Raw genomic sequence first — 22,446 nt, 5'->3', positions numbered from 1 at the left:
GGAAGCCTAGGTTAAAGTATTGAGGAAGGTGTCAACAAAATTTTATTAATTTGTGAGCCTTCCTAAACTTTTCCATTCGTGAGCCACAGCCAGCAGACTTTAGCAGAATTTTGGTTGAAACCAAAACACTGATCACTCGTCTTAGAAGCAAAAATAGATGAGCCTCTGATCAAATGGCAAGATAGCTGAAATTCAATTTGTTTTGTCTCTCATCTCATAGCCTTCTGAGAGTCATTTGGCAACGAAAGGCTAAAATATGTGGTCTTATTTTCTTCCCTGACGACTACCTTGGGAGCCTTTATTTTCCCATAGAACCATGGGGGGATTTCCAAGCGAATTTTGTCTTTGATAAAAAATACAGCTCCTCTGTTTGAGTGATCTCAACCACCAGAGGGAGGAAGAAAAAAACCTCAAGGGTTTCTCCTGAGCAAAACAGCATCTGGTTTCTCTAACTGATTTACTCTGTAAAACTGAGAGGAATCAGGGCAAGTATTGGTACATCTTTAAGAGATCACAGGCCTGACAATTTCCATGTTCATTTCACTCGATTCCTAGGAAGCAAATGAGTCACTCAAATATAATAAAAAATATTGTGAACACTGGCAACACACCAGCCTTCTGTCTTGCTGTCACGCAGCACTGGTCTGCCATCCACCCTGTGAACACCTCTTGTCTGTCTTAACCCCATGGCCACTGAGGCGCTAACTGCCCTCAGACAGCACACATAACCACAGCCTCCTTTGCATCTGGAGGGTCAAAACAGACCCCTCTTTCCTGGCTGAGTACTACCATGTGTTAACTTCAAACCCCGCTGCAAGGCTTCAAGCACAGGCTCTAGAAGCAGACACACCTGCTGGGTTTGAGTCCAGCAAAGCTGGGTGACTTAGGAGGAGATTACTTAAACTCTTTTGAGCAATTTCTTTCTTTTAAAGTTGGTTTTCCCTAAAAACCTTTACTCATGTATCTCCCTCCAAAATGCTAATCACTTGGACCCTTCTGTTTTATTCTAAACCACCCCCTTTCTCTCTTAATTTCCCCCAGCCTTCTAGACACCTTCTTTCATTTTCCAAAGAGGGTCTCAGCCTGGCCCTCATCCCTGTGTGTCCCAGAGCTGCTACTGGACTGAGAAGCAAATCATGTTAGATGAGAAGCCTTGGAAACGTCCCCTATAAAGTGAGGCCATTTAGATCACCTCTAAGGGCTTGTCACCTGCATCTTCATCTCTGGTCTGTATCCTGGAGTTCTGTGTTATCCAGTCAGTGCCCTGTATGGTTACAGAACTTGCCTACTCTTCCCTGACCTGCTGATTTATGCACTAACTCCTTTTATGCCATAAGGTGGTTGAGAGTAAAACAGGGAAGAGTAGTTAGAATGTTGGCAAACTTCTCCCTTCAAATCCCAAACCCTCCAAGGCTGGTCCTCACCTCCCCACCTACCTCTGGTCTTTGGGAAGATATTATTTGATCTGAGAACACTGGCAACACCTTGAGGAAGGTTGATCCCACCCTCATTTCTCCTACAATGGTTCTTCCCTTTTTCTCTCCCTATGGTTCCAGCCCCTAGTTCTCCCCTCCTCCTGCATGCTGAAGGGCCTTTCCCGCTATCCCCTCCCTTTGAATCGTCTCCATCGCCTCCTCCCTCTTGCGTCCCTTCAAGCTGCCCACATTTGGCAGGAGCTCCCATCTCGGGAATGTCACTTTGCCATACCTTGGCCCCACTCCTTGAGTTTCTGTTTCTGACTCTCTAGCTTTACATTTTTAGAAACCTCATCCATCCATGTATCTTTTTTTTTTTGAGACGGAGTTTTCGCTCTTGTTACCCAGGCTGGAGTGCAATGGCGCGATCTCGGCTCACCGCAACCTCCGCCTCCTGGGTTCAGGCAATTCTCCTGCCTCAGCCTCCTGAGTAGCTGGGATTATAGGCACGCGCCACCATGTCCAGCTAATTTTTTGCACCTTTAGTAGAGACGGGGTTTCACCATGTTGACCAGGATGGTCTCGATCTCTTGACCTCGTGATCCACCCGCCTCGGCCTCCCAAAGTGCTGGGATTACAGGCTTGAGCCACCGCGCCCGGCTCATCCATGTATTTTTAAGGACCACCAGTACTAACTGACTTCAACATCTGAGTCTCCTTCCCTCACCTTTATGAAAGCCCCATTTCATCGGGGTCAATAATTTCATGTAGGGTCTACACAACATTACTCCACCTCCAAAATACGTAAACGCATCATCTTCTCCAACCAGTTGATTTCCCTTCGCAATTCCTCTTGGGCTTATTCCTCCTCGGTGACACTCAGCCCCTCCCTCGCTAGCCTGACAGTCATTCTAAATCTGCTTTGTATTGTTCTTCCCTTCTCACATACTTGCAGTGACAACATTTTTATCTAGTCTCCTTCAGTAAAGTCTCTGATTTTCCCCTTTTACATTCTTCTGATTGTGATTATTTTAAAACCACAGTGGAAGCATAATGAAAAAAGACAGATCTCCTAAAATTCCACCCACTAGAACAGAGTAAATGATTGTTTTCTACTTTTGCTTCTAGTGCTTGTTTCCATGTATATATTAAACTACATGCAAAAATAATGAGGATTCAATTTCATTGTAAAATATTTAATGCCTGTTTTTTTCAAATTTTGATTGTCTTTATAGAAACTATATTTGGTTAATATTTTCTCAGAATATAATGTATTGTAACCTAATTTTTCTATAAGTGTAAACAGTCTAATGTATAATCATTTTGCTCTAGTAAATAATGTTTCAACAATCATATTTACCTATGTTTTTTTCATTTTGCTGTATTTCCTTGGGACAGACTTTCAGAAATGAGATCATTGGACTTTTCTACTTTATTTTTCCTTCTTTATCACCAAAGACAACCTCTTTATGTTCACTCCTGCTTTATGCCTTTGATGATACTATCTTTCGCCATGCCCATCACTTTCCCAGGGCTGGATTCAATTACCTCCATACAAACATCCTTTATTAAATGAGTAACTAACCAACGAGTCCAAAACCACCGTGATCACCCCTTTAACACCATGTCCTCCCAGTCCTTTTACTCTTAACTGTTACACGAATGTGAGTTAATTCATATACCTTTTGAGTTTTTCTCTGACTTTCCCATATGCATGTTTTCTCTTGATGTCTGCATCGCCCCTCATGAGCGAAGGCACTTTTACTTATACCCTCTTTCCTCTCTCCTTTAATGTGAGATGTTCTACAGCAGGCACTCTAGGCAGGCTTGTTACAGAGGCTTCTCACCAGTGAACTCAGCCTACTGATCTCACGTACCCACAATGCATACAATCCTAAGTGCTTTACCAACTACTGATGGATGTTCTTGTTCCATAACAGATACTTACGACTATGTTCCCGCAAAAACCGGACCAGATCACATTGCTGTAAATGTTGAAAAAGGAGAGAGAAAAGAAACATGAATACAGTTGACCCAATAAAGATATCTGAGATATCTTTCATAAATAAGGAGATACATACAGAATATACAGGCTGCCCTGCCATGCCTTTAATGCCCTAGGAAAAACAAAAGCAGAGCAAGTTAGCAATAAACTGACGTCTTTAGTAATAAAACAAGATAAAACCAAAAAAACCTTTCTTTCTTAAAAGTACAGCTGGTAGAGAATAGTTAAAATATTCCTTAATATATTGCCATACGTTTTCCCTACTGACATCAAGGGTGTAAATTTTTTGTTTCAATGTTAGATCCGGTAAGCTAATGTCTACCCAAAGTTAATGAAATTATTTTTCTTCAGTGATAAGAAGAAACAAAGGTCCTTCAAGATATTTGTACTAAAGATGTCATACTTAGAAGAAGGCATTTCTCATAAGAATGCTTAAAATGATAAACAGCAGACTTTCCAAAGGGCAGTGCCAAGGAGAGGGATTTATTGAGAATTCAGAGGAACAGTTCTATTACCCATCGAGAGTATAAAACAGAGGAAGTGAGAGCCTCTACATGTGAGAAAGACCCAAAGACAATTACACAGCAAAATAAATAAACATTACACAAAAGAGGAGTTACAAACATGGAACTAAATCATTACAACAAGATCATAAATGCCAAGTGGTTATGAAGCAAAGCAATATAAATAATTGAGTGAGATGAATCAGGGAACACTTCCTGAAAGAAGTCAGTCCTTCTTTCTCAGCAGCTTGAGCTTTTCTCTTTTCTCCTTATTCCCATTCATTAGGATCAAGCTTCTCCTTAGCTATGATTCTTAATATATTTGCGTATATAGGACTATACTATTCATGCATTCCTTAATGCTGAAGAAAGTAAATATTGTATCAGAGTATCGTTACAGTTAGCTGATTTTCATTCTAATACGGATTCGGTTGTCCACAAAACCATTCATGTTTTTTGTTTCCTTAATAAAGTCCCAAGTTCAAGAACCTCTTCAAGAAATCAGAAAACACAATGCACAAAACAAGATAAGCAGCTTATCTACTCCTTACACAACATTGCCTGGGGCCACCACTAAACACAGGTGCTCGGAATATTGAATTCTCACCTGACTGTGCTTGTTAGGGGAGACAGATATGTAAATAAATCATTACAACAACCGGAGAGGCACTAAAATAGAGAGATGGCTATTTTGTCAGTGGAAGGTATACCTGACTCTACCTGGGAATGCTTCCAGAGTTGCCATTTTTCTTGTAATAGAATCATAGAGGGATGTTGCACCTATATTTCCAAATACCTCCGAAGTCTAAATTTTGAGGATAGGAAGGCAACAACAGCGGTTTTGGTAAACTCCATTAACCTGTCTTCCATGACATAACTTTGCCGGGACACCACTGTGTAGCTTATGCAATCCTATTCCTATTTTAAAAGCTTCAGTAACAAATCACTTTGTAAACTAGAAAGTGCAATGCAAATATTAACAATTAATGCCCTAGGAAAAACAACTACCATTACTTACTATTAATTATTTTGCAACACAACATTACTATTTGTAAACCTTATAGTTTACAAAGAGTGTTCACATTTGATCATCTGATCCTCATGGCTACCTTCTGAGGTAGTCAGGATAGAATACGTCATCCCCTCATTTTAGAAATGCACTGAAAGACCCAGTGACTGGGTCATACAGCTGGTAAAAAGCAGAATCTGGACTTGAACTGAGAGCATTTGACTTTAAATTCTATGCCCTTTCCATGGAACATACTGGAAACAACTATATCCTACTCAGTTCTTACGGGTATACTTACTCTCGCTCCAGGAGGGCCTGGGAGTCCTCGAGATCCCTTTTCACCTTTCAAGCCTACAGAGAGCTGCAGATAGGAATATGTTAATATATTAGTTTCAACATCGTCTATCCATGGGGACTACTTCAGCTTTAATAAGACTTCCTAATTTAAAAAAAAATTATTTTAAAAAGACAGCAGCTATTAACTGAAGTCAGGTAAATAGCTTACTTGTGATATAAACAATATATTCTTAATGACTGGTAAGCATCCATTTCCCTCCGAGCCTCTTTAATAGTGACATACTTTGTTCTGGCACTGGCTGTGCATTTCCATCTTAATTAGCCATAAATTGGGATTGGTGCTAATAGGAAATGCAAATATACGAGGGTACACCGAGATCTAATAAGAAACCTCCCATCTGTAAAAGTTCAAATAAGAAAAATGATTCCCCACACATGTAAGAAGACATGAGTGGACTACGTCATTCCCATACCTCCATGTGATGCATATGGATACTAACAAAATTTATCCAGCCAGATGGAAAGTATCCAGGGAATTGCATCTTTTTTCACACCGATGGTGACCTCTGATATGGCACTCAAACTTTAAAATGAAAGGATGCTTGTCTCAGCATTTGGCTTCTAAGTAAGCACAATATTCTACTCTGTACTTTGCTAATTAGAAGATCTCAATAGCCTTCTTCAAAATAGCGCATATGACCTTGTGATGGATAGTGGAATCATCAGAAACCCACAGGGACACAGTGGGAAGGACACCTTCCCACTGTCACCTTCATTTCCACTCAGAGGGTTAATATGCCAGGATTTAAGATGCGCCTTAGAAAAGACTGGAAGGCACTGAAATTTCTCGGAACAGCAAGTTATCAATTTGTAAATCTTTAAAATGGTTCTGATTCATTGAACCATAAACTTTTAGAGCTGGATGTGACCTTACATGTGACTAAGTGACAATTCTTAGGTTACAGAAATAGAGATCCTGAAAAGATGTGTTGAAGGTCACAGCCAGCAAGTGGCATTTCAGATGCCCTCGGGCTGAATCGATAATCCACGTTTAACATAACATGAAAGCCAAAGTCTGCCAAAGGAATATTCATCATTTCTGGAATTATAGGCCACTCACTGTTAGTCCTCTAAATCCTTTCGGTCCGGGTCCGCCAGGAATTCCGGGATCACCAATGTCACCCTGAAGATTCAGATATTAAAAAGTCAAGATGTTAAAATATTTGCCATGAAAGAATTTTAAAAACCTCTCTGAACTCAAAACTTCATTGATATTATGACAATTATGTTGTATATGAATGAAGGCCAATACAAATTAAATGTCATCTTTCATCTTTTCCTATCATTTGGAACTAAGTCATTGGTACACTCAATCTGCAAACTATTTTTAATTTTTCAAACAATATGAATATTTACATATACCTATGAATTCAGTGGTCATCCAGTTACTAAAAATATCCAAAGAAAATGCTTGAAAACACAGAAAAACATTTGGAGTATTGACTACGTGAAATAATAAAGAATGAATTACTTTCTAAATTCATAAAACACTTATGAAAAAGTTGAAGGTGAAATTAATTTATTCTGACTTTGATGGTAAACTAACTTTGACAGTTATTTATCAATGTGCTTATTTCACATTTATCAGTAAGTTGAAATATGCTAATTTTCTCCCTTTATCAGTAAATTTGAAAATTGATCCTCTACCATGATGACTTTCTTCCTAATGGTGATTTATATTGTTCCTTTTTCACCCTTTCCTATTTAAGCATCTCTTTTGGTAATTCATTCATTAAAAACAGTTTTTTTTTTTTTTTTTTTTTTTTTTTTTTTTTTTTTTGAGACAGAGTTTCGCTCTTGTTACCCAGGCTGGAGTGCAATGGTGCGATCTCGGCTCACCGCAACCTCCGCCTCCTGGGTTCAGGCAATTCTCCTGCCTCAGCCTCCTGAGTAGCTGGGATTACAGGCACGTGCCACCACGCCAAGCTAATTTTTTGTATTTTTTAGTAGAGACGGGGTTTCACCAGGTTGACCAGGATGGTCTCGATCTCTCGACCTCGTGATCCACCCGCCTCAGCCTCCCAAAGTGCTGGGATTACAGGCTTGAGCCACCGTGCCCGGCTGTAAAAACAGTTTTAAGAGGATTCAACATTTGACAGTTTTCTTATGCTTTATTTGATTAATTAGACATTCTAATTTTTAACCCATATTTTGTATTTTAATATAAACATCTTCCATTATATGGAAGACATTGTTCTGGGTATTTTTTTTTAAAGGAAGATCTTTTTACAGAATTCCAGTGTATAAAACAGATAAAACTTGACCTACTTGGTTAAAATGAAAGGTATGTATGTTTCTACAGCATGAAGATGGATTTCAATCTGGCAGGCAATGAGGAATTCTCGAAGATGTTTGACTAGGAAAGTGGTGTAATTTGGCTACACTTTGGAAAAAATCAAGTGACAGTCGTGTTTGGGATTAACTGAATCAGGGAGAAGATGGAAGTAGGAACCTGATTAGAAAGACATTGTAATCTTTCAGGTGAGAGGAAATAAAGTGCACAATAATGAAGAAGAAATAGCAAAAACAAAAGCCGAGAGAATTGAATGAAATCACCACGGCAGAAAATCCAAAGGAGAACAGAAGACTAAACTTTAGAGGATACCTGGAGGTAGGCTTTCAAGGCAGAGACATCAGGCAACGATGGACAGAACAATCTTTTCCAAGGTGAAGATTCATAGGGGTTAAATATGGTTCTTTCCTCATGAAGCCCAAGGAAAACACCTGCCCTGGGCTCCTCCTCATTGCCTCCATTTCATTCAGACCTACAGGTTTATCTTAGTTCTCAAGTAGAAGGTTAAGATCAAGGGAATTTCAAAAGGTCATGCACACAATACCTTCTGCCCCACATCTCCAGGGAATCCTCTTGGGCCCTATAATTTTCAGCACAGAACAGAAATACATCAACACATCACTTCTGCAGTATGATCATTTCTTCTTGTATTATTTAGTTTGATTCACCAATTTAAAAAATAATTGCTTTCCATATTTACCTTAACTCCTTTTTGTCCCGTCTGACCATAGCCTGGGATGCCAGAATCTCCCTGTAAACACACCACTTTATTTCAGTTTCTCAAAAGGAAATTAATTATAACCTATACTGGGGAGATTACAGCGTTGGAAGAGAAGCACTGGGGATGTCCACGCAGAAGGGGCCTAATTGACCTTGAACCCTGGGAACATGGTGTTGCTGCGTTTTCCTCACTGCCTGATATGTCCCCTGTACTTCTCTGACCAGCTCCATTCTGTAAACATTGCAGGAAGCAGAGAGGTGTTCATTCGGGACTTGTGGAGTCAGTGGCAATTTCTTGCCTCGAAAATTAGGAGCTGGTCCAAACAGTACAGGTGAGAAATTCCCTGAAGAAGGATTATAAATGGTCAATAGACAAACAGAAAAAATGGTCATCCTCACTGGTAACCAAAAAAATGCAACTTTGACCCTGCAATAAGATACTATTTTTGTCAATGGTAAAGATGGAAAAAAGTGACAATACGTGTTGCTGTGGATGCCCTAAAACAAATACTCTCCTGAGTAACACATGGATGCACATACTGTTTGAATGTTCCCAAGGGCGCTCCATAGTGGAGTTAAAAGCCTTTATGAAACATATACATATTCTTTGACCTACTTTAGAAACCTCTATGTAGAAATTCATTATGGTTTTGTCCAAAATTTTAGTTAGGTATCATTGCTGTGTTGATTATGGCAGTGAAAAACTGAAAGCAAGCTAAATAACCAACAACAAGAGACTGGTCAAATAAATGAAGGTCTACGCATTTAGTAGAGTATTTTGAAGCTACTAAAAAGCATGTTGAGGGAAAAAGGTAACGACAGGAAAATCTGCTCATGATACACTGTTTAGAGTGATTTTTAAAAATTTTCCATGATGTTAATGATAACTATCTCAACAATGGTGGATTACAAGTGATTTTTATTTTCTTCCCTCTTTCCCATCTTTTATTCTGGGTTTCTTTCCTTCTCTCTCTTCCCCGCCCTCCCTCCTCCCACCTCCCTTCCCTTCCCTTCCCTTCCTGCCTGCCTTCCTTCCCTTTTAGATTCATGTTGTCAAATTAGATCACATAAACAGATAGATACGTTTTAAGACTTGGTGAACCACTCTACAAGCATTTAATTTTATGGATAGAAATTGCAATAAAGGAAGATTGGAAGCCTTTATGGAGGCAACGGATTGTGGGGTATAGCCACAAGTCAGAGCCTTGCTATGCCCTCATCATCTGTTCTCCTGTAAGCTTCTGGTTCCTTATGTTTACTTCCCATTTTTTTCTTTTTTTTTCTTTTTTTTTTTTTTGCAATTTTCAAATATACAATATATTGTTATTAACTGTAGTCACCATGATATACAATAAATCTCTTGAACTTATTCCTTCTAATTGAAATTCTGTATACATTGGCCAACACTCCCCAGTTACCACCTCTGGTAACTACCATTTAATTGTCTGTTCTATGATCTTGACTTTTTTTTTTTTACATTTCACCTGTAAGTGAGATCTTGTTATATTTATCTTCCCATGCCTGGTTTATTTCGCTTCACAGAATTCCTCTGGATTCATTCTTGTTGTCACAAATGACCAGATTTTCTTCTTTTTAAAGGCTGAATAGTATTCCATTATGCATATACACCACATTTTCTTTATCCATTCATCCATTGATGGATACTTAGGTTGATTCTATATTTTCTTGGCTATTATGAATAATGTTTGTGCTTGGTAAATTTTCTATGATATCTATGTATAACATTTGTAATAAACATTAATTTTTAAAAAATAAAATAATTGTTCCTATACCGGCTGCTCCCTGAGCCGAGATCTTGGTACAGCCAAAACCATGAAGTCAGAATGCAGGCCTAATAATGCCCTATTCCTCTATCTCTCATTGTCACCCTAGACTTTTGCAAGAAGGGAAGAGAAACAGACAGTGTTGTTTTTCAATGGACATGCAACTATGTGGCCATACCTGTTGTTAAAGTATTGAAATGCCCTGTTCTAACTCATCCATTATCCTCTCTGCATACCCGTCTTCTCCTGCTTGCTGTTCCCCTTCACTTTGACAGACTATCTATGGAATGACAGCTCTAGGGGGTGGCAGAAATGTTCTCACATCTTCCTAGATGCTGAAATACCTTCCACCCCCCCCTACACTTGAGCTGATGGTGTCAACCCCTTCTCTTTACCTTGGAACCGAATACTTGGACCCGGGAAGGGTAGGGGCTTCGAAACTTCTTACCTGTCTTCCTCGCTGCCCATCTTGCCCCACTGGCCCTGGATCTCCAATAAGTCCAGGCTCTCCCTAGTAAATGGGACAAGAAGAGCTTCAGATCAGTAAAATCAAACCTGGTTCCTACCATGGAAAGTCCCGCCCACTCGATAGGGAGACTCAAGGTTCTCAGTGAGGGGTCAGTGCTCACTAAGGGGATGAGAGTAGGGTACAAATAATGTTTTTTTCAATAGCTAGCAGAAGGTGCCTAGCACAGCCCAGAGCTGGACTGGGGTGTGCTGGTTTTCCAGTGTTATGAAAGGACTGAAGGCGAAGGCAAAGAGTAGAAAATTAACTCCAGGGAAGGCTGGTCATTTGCTGATGCATTTGCCTATCCAACAGTTACTTATTGAACTGGAAAAGAAATGTATTAGGGGTAGGCCTGCCTTCACCTGGCTGGAAAGAGAAATAATTAGACAGGCAATCATAATATTGTGAGATAAAGTTCAGGGTACTACGGGACAAACAGAAGGGAACTCTAAGTCAGATGTGGCGGGCCGGAGGAGGCTGCCACAAGGAAAAGAGCAGAGAAGCCGAGGACTGAAGGATGAGTTGTCTGTCAAGGCACCCGGCAAGGAAGGGGTGACAGTGATCCAGGAAGAGGGAAGGCACTGGTGAGAGGCCTGAGGCAGGCTCGCAGGAGGGAGGTGAGGAGTGAAACCTTAGAATTAAATGAGGCCAATAGCAAATCGCCTTGTAAATGATTGCACACCTTATTAACACATAGTTGCATATGTTTAAGGTGTACAACATGATGATTTGATATACACATACATTGTAAATGATTGCCACAGTCAAATTAGGTACTGTGTCTATCACCTTACCTTGTTACCACTTTTTCTTTTTGCTTTATGTTGAGAGCAGTTAAGATTTCTCTTAGAAAAATATCGAGTATCCAATTTTCACCATAGTTATTGTTAACTACAGTCGCCATGTTATGCATTAGCTCCCCAGAATTTATTAATCTTATAACTACCTTAAAGTTTGAAGATTTTCATGGAGGCCATGGGAAAGGCAAGACCCACAACATAATTTGCTGGGCTCCGTGTACAAGAAACACTCAGGCCCCTTGCTTAAAAAATGAGATTCAAGCCCATGACAGCAGAGCATTAAACTCAGCAAGGGGTTCTTCTCAGCAAGGCCACCTGTGTAGCTGCACACGTCACAGCACCTGGAGACAGGGGCACTGAAAGATTTTAAACAGGGGAGTCAGATTCTGATGAGGTCAATAGTTTGCTCTCTGACGATTCCCAGCAGAACCACCTCAAAGATAGCAGTTCTGCTTCAAGAGCCGCATACACAAATAGATTTGAGTTCTGACGCCACCCATCCTCCACTCACACAGCCACCATGTGCATTCTTGGCTTCAGGAAATCAGGGAGTGATAGAGATCTTTTAAAGTTGTTTCTGATGGGTGAGATCACTCTCTCCCAGGGAAACAGAGCAGCTTCATGGAGAGGTCAGCAGTTAGAAACTCTTTGCGCAATGGAAGGAAGAGAGCACAGCAGAAGGCTGGTGACTTGCTGATGGTGCTTAGATTCAATCATGTGAGGAATTAACATGAAAATCCAGAAGAAAATGGAGATACTTTTGTACTTAAAATCCATAAGAAATAACATTTACTTTTTTCAAGAATGAGTTCATGCCCTTTGCAGGGACATGGATGAAGCCGGAAACCATCATTCTCAGCAAACTAACACAGGAACAGAAAACGAAACATTGCGTGTTCTCACTCATAAGTGGGAGTTGAACAATGAGAACCCATGGACACAGGGAGGGGAACATACACACCAGGGCTTGTCAGAGGATGGGGGGAAAGGGGAGGGATAACATTAGAACAAATACCTAAAGCATGTGGGGCTTAAAACCTAGATGATGGGTTGATGGGTGTAGCAAATCACCATGGCACATGCATATCTATGTAACGAACCTACACATCTCACATGTATCCCAGAACTATAGTTAAAAAAGAGAAAATATCACATCATAACTAATAAATATATGCAATTATTAATTATCCAATAAAAATGCAATGTTTTTTAAAATAATTTTTTAAAAAAGAAATAACATTTACTTTTTTCCCTGAAAGCCCAGGCCTTCCAATGCTGCCTTTAGCTCCCATTAGCCCAGGAGAACCCTGAAAAAAAAAATGAGAGACTAAAAAGTTGGCACCATAGTAATTCTTAGAAAGCCCACTAGAAACATTTCACTTTCCTTCAGGTTCTTCCCAGCAACCCCTTGATGCGGCCTTAACAACAGATCCAGCCACCCGGGACAGAGGCAGATGGCAGGGCTGAACCAGATGACTCAGGTTCCAGTCCGAGTTAGAGGACCACATGTTTTAATCTGCAGGGACATCACGAGTCCATATGGGGCTTAGTGAGAAAAGGAGAAGCACCCTTGACTCAACACATGCTATTATTTCCAAATGTGGGAGAACTGTCATCATGTACTGAGTTTTTTTTAGAACAAGACACTTTGCTGCCACCTTTGCGCGCCGTACCACATGCATGTACATAATGGCATGCGGGATATGTTGCAGCTTCCCCATAAAAGAATGGACAGCAGTGTCTTTCACACACATATTAGCAGAAAGATAGCTGACCACACATGCCAGGAATATAGGAATATGGGTATCCCTTGCCTTGTGAACGAACTCTTGCTGTCTGAGCAGAACTGAATAGATTTAGAACATTCTTCCTACAAATCCTTCACCATCCAAACCAGGCGTCCCCAAACTTTTTACACAGGGGGCCGGTTCACTGTCCCTCAGACCGTTGGAGGGCCGCCACATACTGTGCTCTTCTCACTGACCACCAATGAAAGAGGTGCCCCTTCCTGAAGTGCGGCGGGCGGCCGGATAAATGGCCTCAGAGGGTTGCATGCGGCCCGCGGGCCATAGTTTGGGGACGCCTGATCCAAACTACTATTTCTGAGGAAACAAACAGATTCAGAAGTGGATGTAGGAATCAAATAGGTTTGAGTAGACAGGGATCTTTGTACAGTCAATTTCAAATATCTACGGTCAACGGAGATATATAGGCATGGCACATATAAATTTTAAAAGTTAGAAAAATCAGAACAACGGATCAGTTTTTGGAGGAAATGTTATGATTGGACAATATTTGTTTTCTTCCAAATGCTTTCGTTAGCCTAATGAAATGGATCTGTGCTTTCAGAGCAAAACCTCAGTGAAGGAGAAAGAGGAGTGCTTTAGCTATGTATGACGAATCTGAGCTGTGTTAAAATCTTGCCCCAGACGATCCAAAAATAAAATGACGTATATGTAAATAATATAAAAGTCATATGTAAAGATGCTTCGCAGTTAAGAGAATAACGGTTGAGAGTCACTGAGCTTAATGTCTGTGAGTCACTCACCTGAGGTCCTTGGTGTCCCTGACTTCCGTTTTCTCCTTTCCTGCCAGGATTTCCCTGTGACCCCTTTGGTGGTAACAAAAGAAACACAATGCAAAGATTTCAGCGAAAGCTTACTTCCCAGTCAGTGCTTTTGAAACACCCTACAGAAAAGCAGTGATCCAACCCTTTCTGCAGCCTTTTTTTTCTTTTTTGAGACAGTCTCACTCTGTCACCCAGGCCGGATTGCACTGGCATGATCTTAGCTCACTGCAGCCTCTGCCTCCTGGGTTCAAGTGATTCTCCTGCCTCAGCCTCCTGAGTAGCTGGGACTACAGGTGCATGCCACCATGCCTGGCTAATTTTTGTATTTTTAGTAGAGACGGGATTTTCACCATGTTGGCCAGGATAGTCTCGATCTCCTGACCTCGTGATCCACCTGCCTCAGCCTCCCAAAGTGCTGAGATTACAGGCATGAGCAACCGGTGCCCAGCCTTCCCACAACCTTTTAACCCTGAGATTAAGCATGTATTAAGAGTGAATGAGGACAGGCCCAGTGGACTCAGTGGTCCAGATCTTTTAAAGGAATTCTCTGCCTGGGTAACAGACCTTCATCCCTGTCCTACAGGGGAAATAAAAATAGGCCAAAGCAGGAAATGAAACCTATAAGAAAAAGAAGTAAGACACAAACAACAGTTAGATGAATTCCTTTAAAGGGACAGGTTACCTGAGCCAAAGCACTTATTAATGTGTAAAATAGACAGTAAAGTGGTTTCAAGTTAGCACAAAAGGACATCTTAGCAGCAGATCCCTATCAGAGGAATCAAAGTCTATTTTTCTGCCATATTTGCCAACAAACATATGGTTCTCCTATGATTCTCTCACACAGAAGCCAAAACTAGAGGTGGCAGTAGCGTTTCTTCCCACCGAAGTACCAGCTGTGAAAGGGCCCTGGGCTGCCCGGAAGTCACCAAGTAAGGTTTGATTCACTATCTCAGTGTCAGTGGGACCCTTGGGTATCTGAGGTATCTGATGTAACTATCATCGCCACCTCCACGTCCACCCCAAAGCCTGGGAATGGATCTAGGCTGGTCCCATCCATACCTAATCTAGAGAAACTGCTAGCTCATGGTTTGGTTCAGCAACCCCAGAACCACTCAAGAGAATCCCAAATTCCAGTTTGGTCCTAATATCTGAACTTTCTGGGAAGACCTTAGAATAGGCACAGCCACATAAGGCCCTTCCAGACAAGTCCAGGCTTAAGTTGGGCTTCATGTAAAGTGGGCATCATAAGGCGACTAAACAACCATGTGTTATAAAGCCACTCTTCAGAATGACCACAGCTTCTTTCTGGCATGGAGGGAAGCAAGGCAACAATACCCTGACTTCCAATGCTCATATGACTAATGATATGACCACGAAAGATGTAAATGGCTCACAGAAAGCCCTGTCAGTCATATTCCAGAAGCACCGATACCCCTGTAGAGTTAGCTTTAGCCAAAATTGAGTAGTAGTTTCCAACTTGCAACTAATTTTCCTTTGTGGGAGCTTGGTGTATGTATGCAGGACCCCAGCTACGGAAAACCAATTTGCTGATCCTGGCGTTAATTACTAATGTAATACGAAGGTATTAATAATTCACTATTACTAATATGAAGACACAACACCAGGTGAGCACAAGAGCATATCTTTCCTCTACAAAGGTTTGTTAGTGACCTGCAAACAATGAAGCAGGTTTGACGAAACAAAATCAACCTCCATCCCGTAATGGGGAATGCTAAATAGGGCAGGGGGTAGATTCTCAGTTATTTATTTTTACACAGAAATACCTGCCTTCTTCCCATCAGAATAACCTCACAGAATTCATCAGTATTTACAAAACATTCCAACACACCTGTGGGCCTTGTAATCCTTCGGCTCCCAATGTGCCTTGAGGTCCAGGATTTCCTGGTTCTCCCTGACGAACAAGAGTTTCCAGCGTCAAGATTTTCTACACGTTGCTTCCATATAGATTTTCTCTTTATAGTCTTGACATAGGAAACAGGTACTATTTTGTCTGACTCGTGGCCCACCTTCTACTTGGCCTAGGATTTTACTCTTCCAGACTGTCTAAGGAATGAACAGAAACTTGTTTCTTATTCCAATAAGGAATTTCTCTCTCTTGCAGTTGATTCCCAAAGCACGTGAAAAGCAGGCAAATGCACAATATTTGGAATTGCACGGGTTCTGCTTGTCTACCAGGTGTCTATCAGGGAGGCTTTGCCTCAGGTCTGTTCTGTTCCTGGGAGTTGCAGTGATGGCTGGGTCGGTGAGAATCACATCCAGTACTGGGTGCTTCCTATACCCTTGTCCAGTGCTCATTGATTTGATTCCCAGCATCGCCTACTTGGGAGAAACCTCCTTGGTCCTATCAACCACAGAGGACCGGAAGTCAAGGTCACTTACCGAGGCACCTTGGAGTCCCCTGCGGCCTTCTCTTCCCTGGAACAGAAAAGGCAAAGCGTTAGTATGTGGATGTCTGAATAGAGGGGTTCCTTGAGGCAAAGCAGCCTCTTTCGTTCTCTGATAGACATAAGTAATGAGCAGCTCACAGAAGCAGTTTCCCTGAGGCACTTTCCAGAGACAAGCTTTCACACGGGGCACTTAATTACAGACTAACATTTGGGGGATTGATTGCAAACCAATCTAAAAGTCATTACAGACACAGCTCCAGTCTGACAGCCTCTAACAATTATCCAGGAGGCTGTTCAGAGAATCAAATCATCCTGAAGATCCTGTCTTCTGTATCTCCCTCTCTGGCAAATTCCAAAAACGCACTGTCTGCTAATCAGAGGCTTCCCATGCGAGAGGAGCTGTGGCACATCCATTTCTCGCTGTCCTGGGCCCCTGATTGCATCTTGGGTAAAGGTAAAAATTTCTAGATACAGTGTCTCGGAGGGGTCCACCGGGGCTAGTCTCCGTGGAATTTTACAAGAAATAAATGGCTGATGGGGTCTGCTCAACTATGGTGATCCAAATGTCCAAATGGCTACCACTAGGTTCAACAGAGCACAAAAAAGCCGGGCTGATGCCTGAAGCCCATCCAGAAGCGAGTTCACGTTGTCAGCTCAGGCTCTCTACCTAGGGGTTGTCACGCCCTCTCCTTTCCAGAGTGTAGCCAAGTGGGAAAAGAGATTCAGGCCCCAGATCCTAACTTCCTTATCTCTAAACAGCAAGGATAAGATCTACATCTTCATAACCACCCCACCCCCACCCCGCCCAAACCCCGTCCTTGCCTCTTTGAGAGAGCTGTGGGACATCTCGACCACCAATTCACTTAGTGTTGTGATAAGCAACTATGATTATTTTAGACACAAAGCAAGTATTTTTTTAAAAAATTCTATTTCTTCATTCATTTATTCAGAAAGGTAGCCATGGACATTATTTCAGAACTGCTGTTTTCTTTCAACTGCCGGCCTTCCAAAGTTCCTTAGAATAAACTACCGGACCACGTGTCAGGTCCACCGGGTTGGCTGTTGCTTAAAATGTTTCCGTTGAGGTTCCGCCCCTTGATGTAAGGTACTTTTTGCTTTTAAGATGCAAATACTCTTTGAAAGAAGTTACCCATTGAAACTTTGCAGCTGTTTGTACCCAAAATCAACTTCCAGAGCTCATGACACAAAAAAGCCAAGAAGAAACAGTAAACAAAGATTGAGGTTAAGGTTTCTATGACATCACAGTTCTGTCTTCATTAAAACAAGGATAAAACAATGTTTATTCTGTGTAACGAACTATACGCACAGTGGTGAGAGAGATGTCCTTAAAAGTTAGGCAGCCTTGAGCTCAGTTCTGTTCTTTAAAGCCTGTGTGGCACAGGGAAATTGCCCAGGAAGCCTCACCCAGCGTGGTTAGCAGCCCGGACTCTGGAGGGAGAAGACTGAGTTCAAATCCCACCTATGACACTCACAGCTCTTATGACCTTGGGCAAGCTGCCCAGGGTTTCTTGACTTTTCCATCTGTGAAAAATGGATATAATAATAGTATCTACCTCACAGGTATGTTATGAGGATTAAATGAATTAACATTTGAAAGTGATTTGAGTAGGACCTGGCATAAAGTAGATGCTATAAAAATATTCTCTGTGTATGGCAGGCGAAAAGCATAAGGCTGGAATAGGGATTCAAGTGTTGTTTTCAGTGTGTGGATCCATTCTTTTGGCAACAATGGGTACAACCATTAATTTACATAAGTTGCAATTCTGTCACGCAGAAGGTAATGTCTTCAATTAGCTTCTGTTGTTTAAAATTTATCGTCCACTTAAGATGTTCCCACCCTTGTAGAGAATTCTGTTCTGCATCGGAAAGTTGGAGGAGACGGGAGAAAACTTGATGTTGTTTTGCGTCAAGGTTACCTTGTTTAATTCAGGAAAAAAGAAATTACAAAGGAGGAGGTCGGCAGGGAAATGGGTCAAAAATGAGGAGGGGGCCGAGAGCCTCAGGTCCTTAGAATGACTTAAAAGTATTGACTGGTTTGTCCAGGATTTATCACCTACACCACCCCTAGCATCTCTTTTTTTAAAAGTCCATGATTGATGCATCCGTTATAAAGCTATTTCAAACTAAAAGTTTTTCCTCTTCAACCAACAAAACTACACACTTATCTTTAAAATTTATAGCATTTAGCTCATCTTGCCACTCTAGTGCTTCCTCTTATTACATTTTAATGCCCTTGTGTGAAGAAGAGGGCAAAGTCCCAAAGAATTTTACCAGAAGCACTGGGAAGCCTAACCCATTCCAACTCCAGCTCTTTTCCTTTAAGAACTGTGGTTCAAGATAAACAAAGGCAAGTGATATTAAAGCACATTTCTTCACCATCTATCCCAGAGAGAAGGGCAATCAGCCGCAGCCTTCAAAATAATGAGAAGATTCCAAATTTGTAATAGAAAAGAAATCCAAGCAATTTCAATTCCTTCTTGAACGAAACTCAGAGCCAAATCTAGGACTTTGTCCATTATTCTCTTTTAATGATGTCCATGCTGAGTGCATGAGAGAGGAGTTTTTAACACGTTATAAATATCACTTCTAGCTTCAGTAGTACACAGAAGGAAAGGCGACTTCCTGGTTGTTCCTCTTAAAGAGATAGAGAAGTCCGATGTCGCTGTTTTTTGCTGTGATAGGCTTGATATAATATGGGATGCTGTAAAGTTACACCAGCACCGCACGGTTGCCACTTGGCCCTAATTGCCAGTGCGTTGGTCCATTCAGGAAGAATTTATGCGTGAGTCCTTTTTCTCATTGGCGACATGTCAAGAGAAAGTATATTTACCCAGTTCATAATATTCTCATATAAGCTGTCACAGGAGAGCCTTCATGTTAAAATCATTGGCTCTCTTCAAAGACATCCCCAAAACATCTGGAAGGTGGAAAGGGAAAGGCAGACTATATCAAAGTAGTTCTCAATCGGGGTGACTTTGCCTCTCAAACCCACCCCTCCTGTATGCACCACAGACATCTGACAATATTTGGAGACATTTTTGAATGTCACAATTGGGCAGTGGGGAGGGGTGCTGCTGCTGCTACTAGTGGGTAGAGACCAGGGATGCTGCAAACAGCTGCCCGTGCATAGCGTAGCCACTCACAGGAAACCATTATCTGGCCCCACATTCCAGTAGTGTCAAGATTGAGAAACCCTGAAAAATGTATTAGCTCTGAATCAGCCAACTCTGTGCCACAAATATTCTGAATGCCTCTGTCATCTTCAAGTGATAAAGAGGGGAAATAAATGTCCATGGAAATACTTACCCTGCTTCCTCTGGAACTAGGACTGCCTTGAACCCCTTTCTGTCCACTTCTACCCTAAAAATGTAATAGTTCCCTCAAGATCAAAACGCAAAAATTCTGAATAAATCATAAAAGCCTCAGCATCAAAATCTCAAGCATTATTAAAGCAGCCGAAAAAAAGTCATGCTATGATCTATGATTCTGCATATTAACAGTCAGTTCTACACGTCCCTTAAAGAAGACAAAGGTATAGCAACACGCACTGCTACATTTTCCCAAAAAATATCACTTGCCAGAAACTTCTTAATTTTGCTCATAAAAGTATAACCTACCACAAATATGCATTATTTTAAAAAAGGTCTTTTAAATGTGGTCTTAAGAGCATTTGTTCAATTATGGAATAGTGACATATCTTACTAAATTTACTTGGCTCAATAACAGAATTAATCAACTCGTAGATAAAATAGATCAAAGTACTTGTCTTCCTTGTTCTCCTTTGGAGCCCTTTTGTCCTTTGACGTTATTGTTTTGTCCCGGGTTACCCTAGAGAAAGATTTTTAAAGTAGTTCAGAATCCGGAAACATCAGCTTTTCCCCCAAAGGGTATGATGTTCAAGTGCTAAGCTAATTTGGGTTATAGTAGAAGAAGCACGTGAAAATTTTTAATATTTGAAACTCATAGGATTTTAGAAAAAAATTAAAGCCATACTTCCTCAAGTTTGAAGAAGATTTGGCAATCAAGAATTTAAAAAGTGCTTGCTACATGGTGACTTCCCCTTTTCTATGATGGCAGCTTCACTGATGCACTGGTCCAAACACTCAGGCTCTTCTTCAAAGGTGTAAAAAGATTCCCCTGTAACTGAATCTGCACATAACGAATCTATAGGTCTGCAAGAGTAGAAGTCCAATAAGTAAAGCTATGGAAACGTTCTCCCAAAGGAACCAGAAAGTCTCAATATACCATAAGGAGTCAGAAGATGGGCCTAACCCAGGTAAGACAGAAACAGACTTCTCCCACATTTGGAGACATCAGCCAACACCTATCACCTCGACTCCTAAGACAAGCATTTGCCTACAGGGTAGCAGGAAACACAAAGGGGAAGGAGACGGGAACGGTGGAGCAATACTGGACCCTAGAAACCTACCGGATCCCCGGGGAAGCCCTTCTCTCCGCATCGCCCAGGAGCACCTCTGGAACCTGGGCTGCCCTGAAAAAAAAATAAAATAAATTTCTGAGTTATCTTGTAAGAGGCTTGTATAATGGCGTTAAATACCAACTTTTATAAATGCTCTATGTCCTTCTATTTCAGCCAGATTCCCTTAGACTTCTGAAGCAGTACTAAGTCCAGTTTTAAGCCTATGGTCAGGATTATTTGCAGTGAGGCACGGAAACTAAAAAACTTCTTATGGTCTAACATAACGCTATCCAGTAGGAGTTTCTGCAGTGGAGGAAATGTTCTATAGCTGCATTCATCAGTATGGTAGCCATTAGCCATATGTGGCTATTAAAGACTTGAAATGTAATTAATGCCACTAAATAACAGAATTTCTTAATTATTTACGATTTAACTTTAAATAATCACATGTGGTTAGTGGCTATTGTATTGGGCATCCTAGCCAGTCTAGCAACTTCTAACATCTAAAAATAAATTGCCCAATGGAAACTTTCACAGGAATATTCCATTATCACCGCAAACCCAATTATTTCCATTTCGACTTGCCCAAGCTAGGATCCTTGCAGGCATATTGACTGATTCTCTATTTCCTCTTCCTCTAGCCACCTGTATCTGGAGATTTCAGGTCCCAGAGCCACGCCTAGTGTGAGACGAGAGAGGCACCTAGGGTGTAGAACTGAGGTAGGTATTTACTTCACATAACTCAGTCCCTTTTGCACCTTAGGTGTCCTGCTAGCCTCGCTTCAATCCGAGCCCTGCGATCACCTTAGCATATTTTGTGTCAGTTCTGTCATTGCTTTACTTCAAGGCTTTATCACTTCCCCCTTGATTTCTACAGATCTGCCTCTCACCTTTGCCTTGCGTCTATGTCATCTGCAACACAGCAACCACATTACTGCAAGTAGTATTTCTAAAATGCAAATCTGATTGTGATTTTTCTTCTTAAAGTCTTTCAAAGGCCCCCACTGTCTTATGGTTAAAAAACCCAAAACCAAGCTCTTCGTGATGGCTCAGGCTCACTAGTGCCCTCCCAAACTCTTGATCTCTTCCCTCTACCTCTTGAACCTCATCTCCCAGTACCTGTATTCTAATGCTCCCTCCAGTAAGAAAAACTTGGCAGTGCCCCAAAGTCTCATGCTTTTGCTTATGCTTTACATCCCTCTGTCTGGAATGCCCTTCCTCCACATCTTTGCCTTGCTGAATTCCTGCTTCTCTTCAGCTCAGAGATCGTTTCCTCCAGGAAGACTTTCTAGACAATCCCTGTCCCAGGCTGAGTTACATGCCCTTTTCTGGACACCCATGTAGATATCTACAACATGGCCTCAATCACATTCTATATGATTCTATTGGTATGTCTGTCTCCCCAGTTACACTCTGGGATCTTTGACGACAAGGGCTGTGTGGTTCACCTCTGATTCTTATTATATAAGAATAATATGCCCAACCAATGACAGGTGCCTGGCACACGACAAGCCTAACATGTGACAGGTGCTCAAAAACACTTCATAAATAAATGGACCAGAACACAAAAGTAGAACTGCTTTAAGTCAAGTAGGGACACATGAATGGTGTTGAAATCAATGAAAAGTTAAAAA

At 41.3% G+C, this 22,446-nt stretch overlaps 1 protein-coding gene across 1 annotated transcript in view; it reads right to left on the bottom strand.

Moving 5' to 3' along the window:
• COL6A5 (collagen type VI alpha 5 chain) overlaps positions 1 to 22,446 on the bottom strand; it is a 116,771-nt gene that overhangs the window by 44,262 nt on the left and 50,063 nt on the right. The window contains exons 18-31 of the mRNA XM_010335823.3: positions 20,822 to 20,884; positions 20,155 to 20,220; positions 19,699 to 19,752; positions 16,364 to 16,399; positions 15,813 to 15,875; positions 13,943 to 14,005; positions 12,639 to 12,701; positions 10,535 to 10,597; positions 8,283 to 8,333; positions 8,127 to 8,162; positions 6,350 to 6,412; positions 5,231 to 5,293; positions 3,497 to 3,532; positions 3,364 to 3,400 (exon numbers count right to left, since the gene is read on the bottom strand). Coding sequence (XP_010334125.2) covers positions 3,364 to 3,400; positions 3,497 to 3,532; positions 5,231 to 5,293; positions 6,350 to 6,412; positions 8,127 to 8,162; positions 8,283 to 8,333; positions 10,535 to 10,597; positions 12,639 to 12,701; positions 13,943 to 14,005; positions 15,813 to 15,875; positions 16,364 to 16,399; positions 19,699 to 19,752; positions 20,155 to 20,220; positions 20,822 to 20,884 — 757 coding nt within the window. The remainder of the gene's footprint in view (positions 1 to 3,363; positions 3,401 to 3,496; positions 3,533 to 5,230; positions 5,294 to 6,349; positions 6,413 to 8,126; positions 8,163 to 8,282; positions 8,334 to 10,534; positions 10,598 to 12,638; positions 12,702 to 13,942; positions 14,006 to 15,812; positions 15,876 to 16,363; positions 16,400 to 19,698; positions 19,753 to 20,154; positions 20,221 to 20,821; positions 20,885 to 22,446) is intronic.

The sequence above is a fragment of the Saimiri boliviensis genome, chromosome 9, assembly GCF_048565385.1.
Source record: "Saimiri boliviensis isolate mSaiBol1 chromosome 9, mSaiBol1.pri, whole genome shotgun sequence".
Lineage (NCBI taxonomy): Eukaryota > Metazoa > Chordata > Mammalia > Primates > Cebidae > Saimiri > Saimiri boliviensis.
Note: the sequence above shows the minus strand (reverse complement) of the source record. Positions and strands in the feature narration are given on the sequence as shown.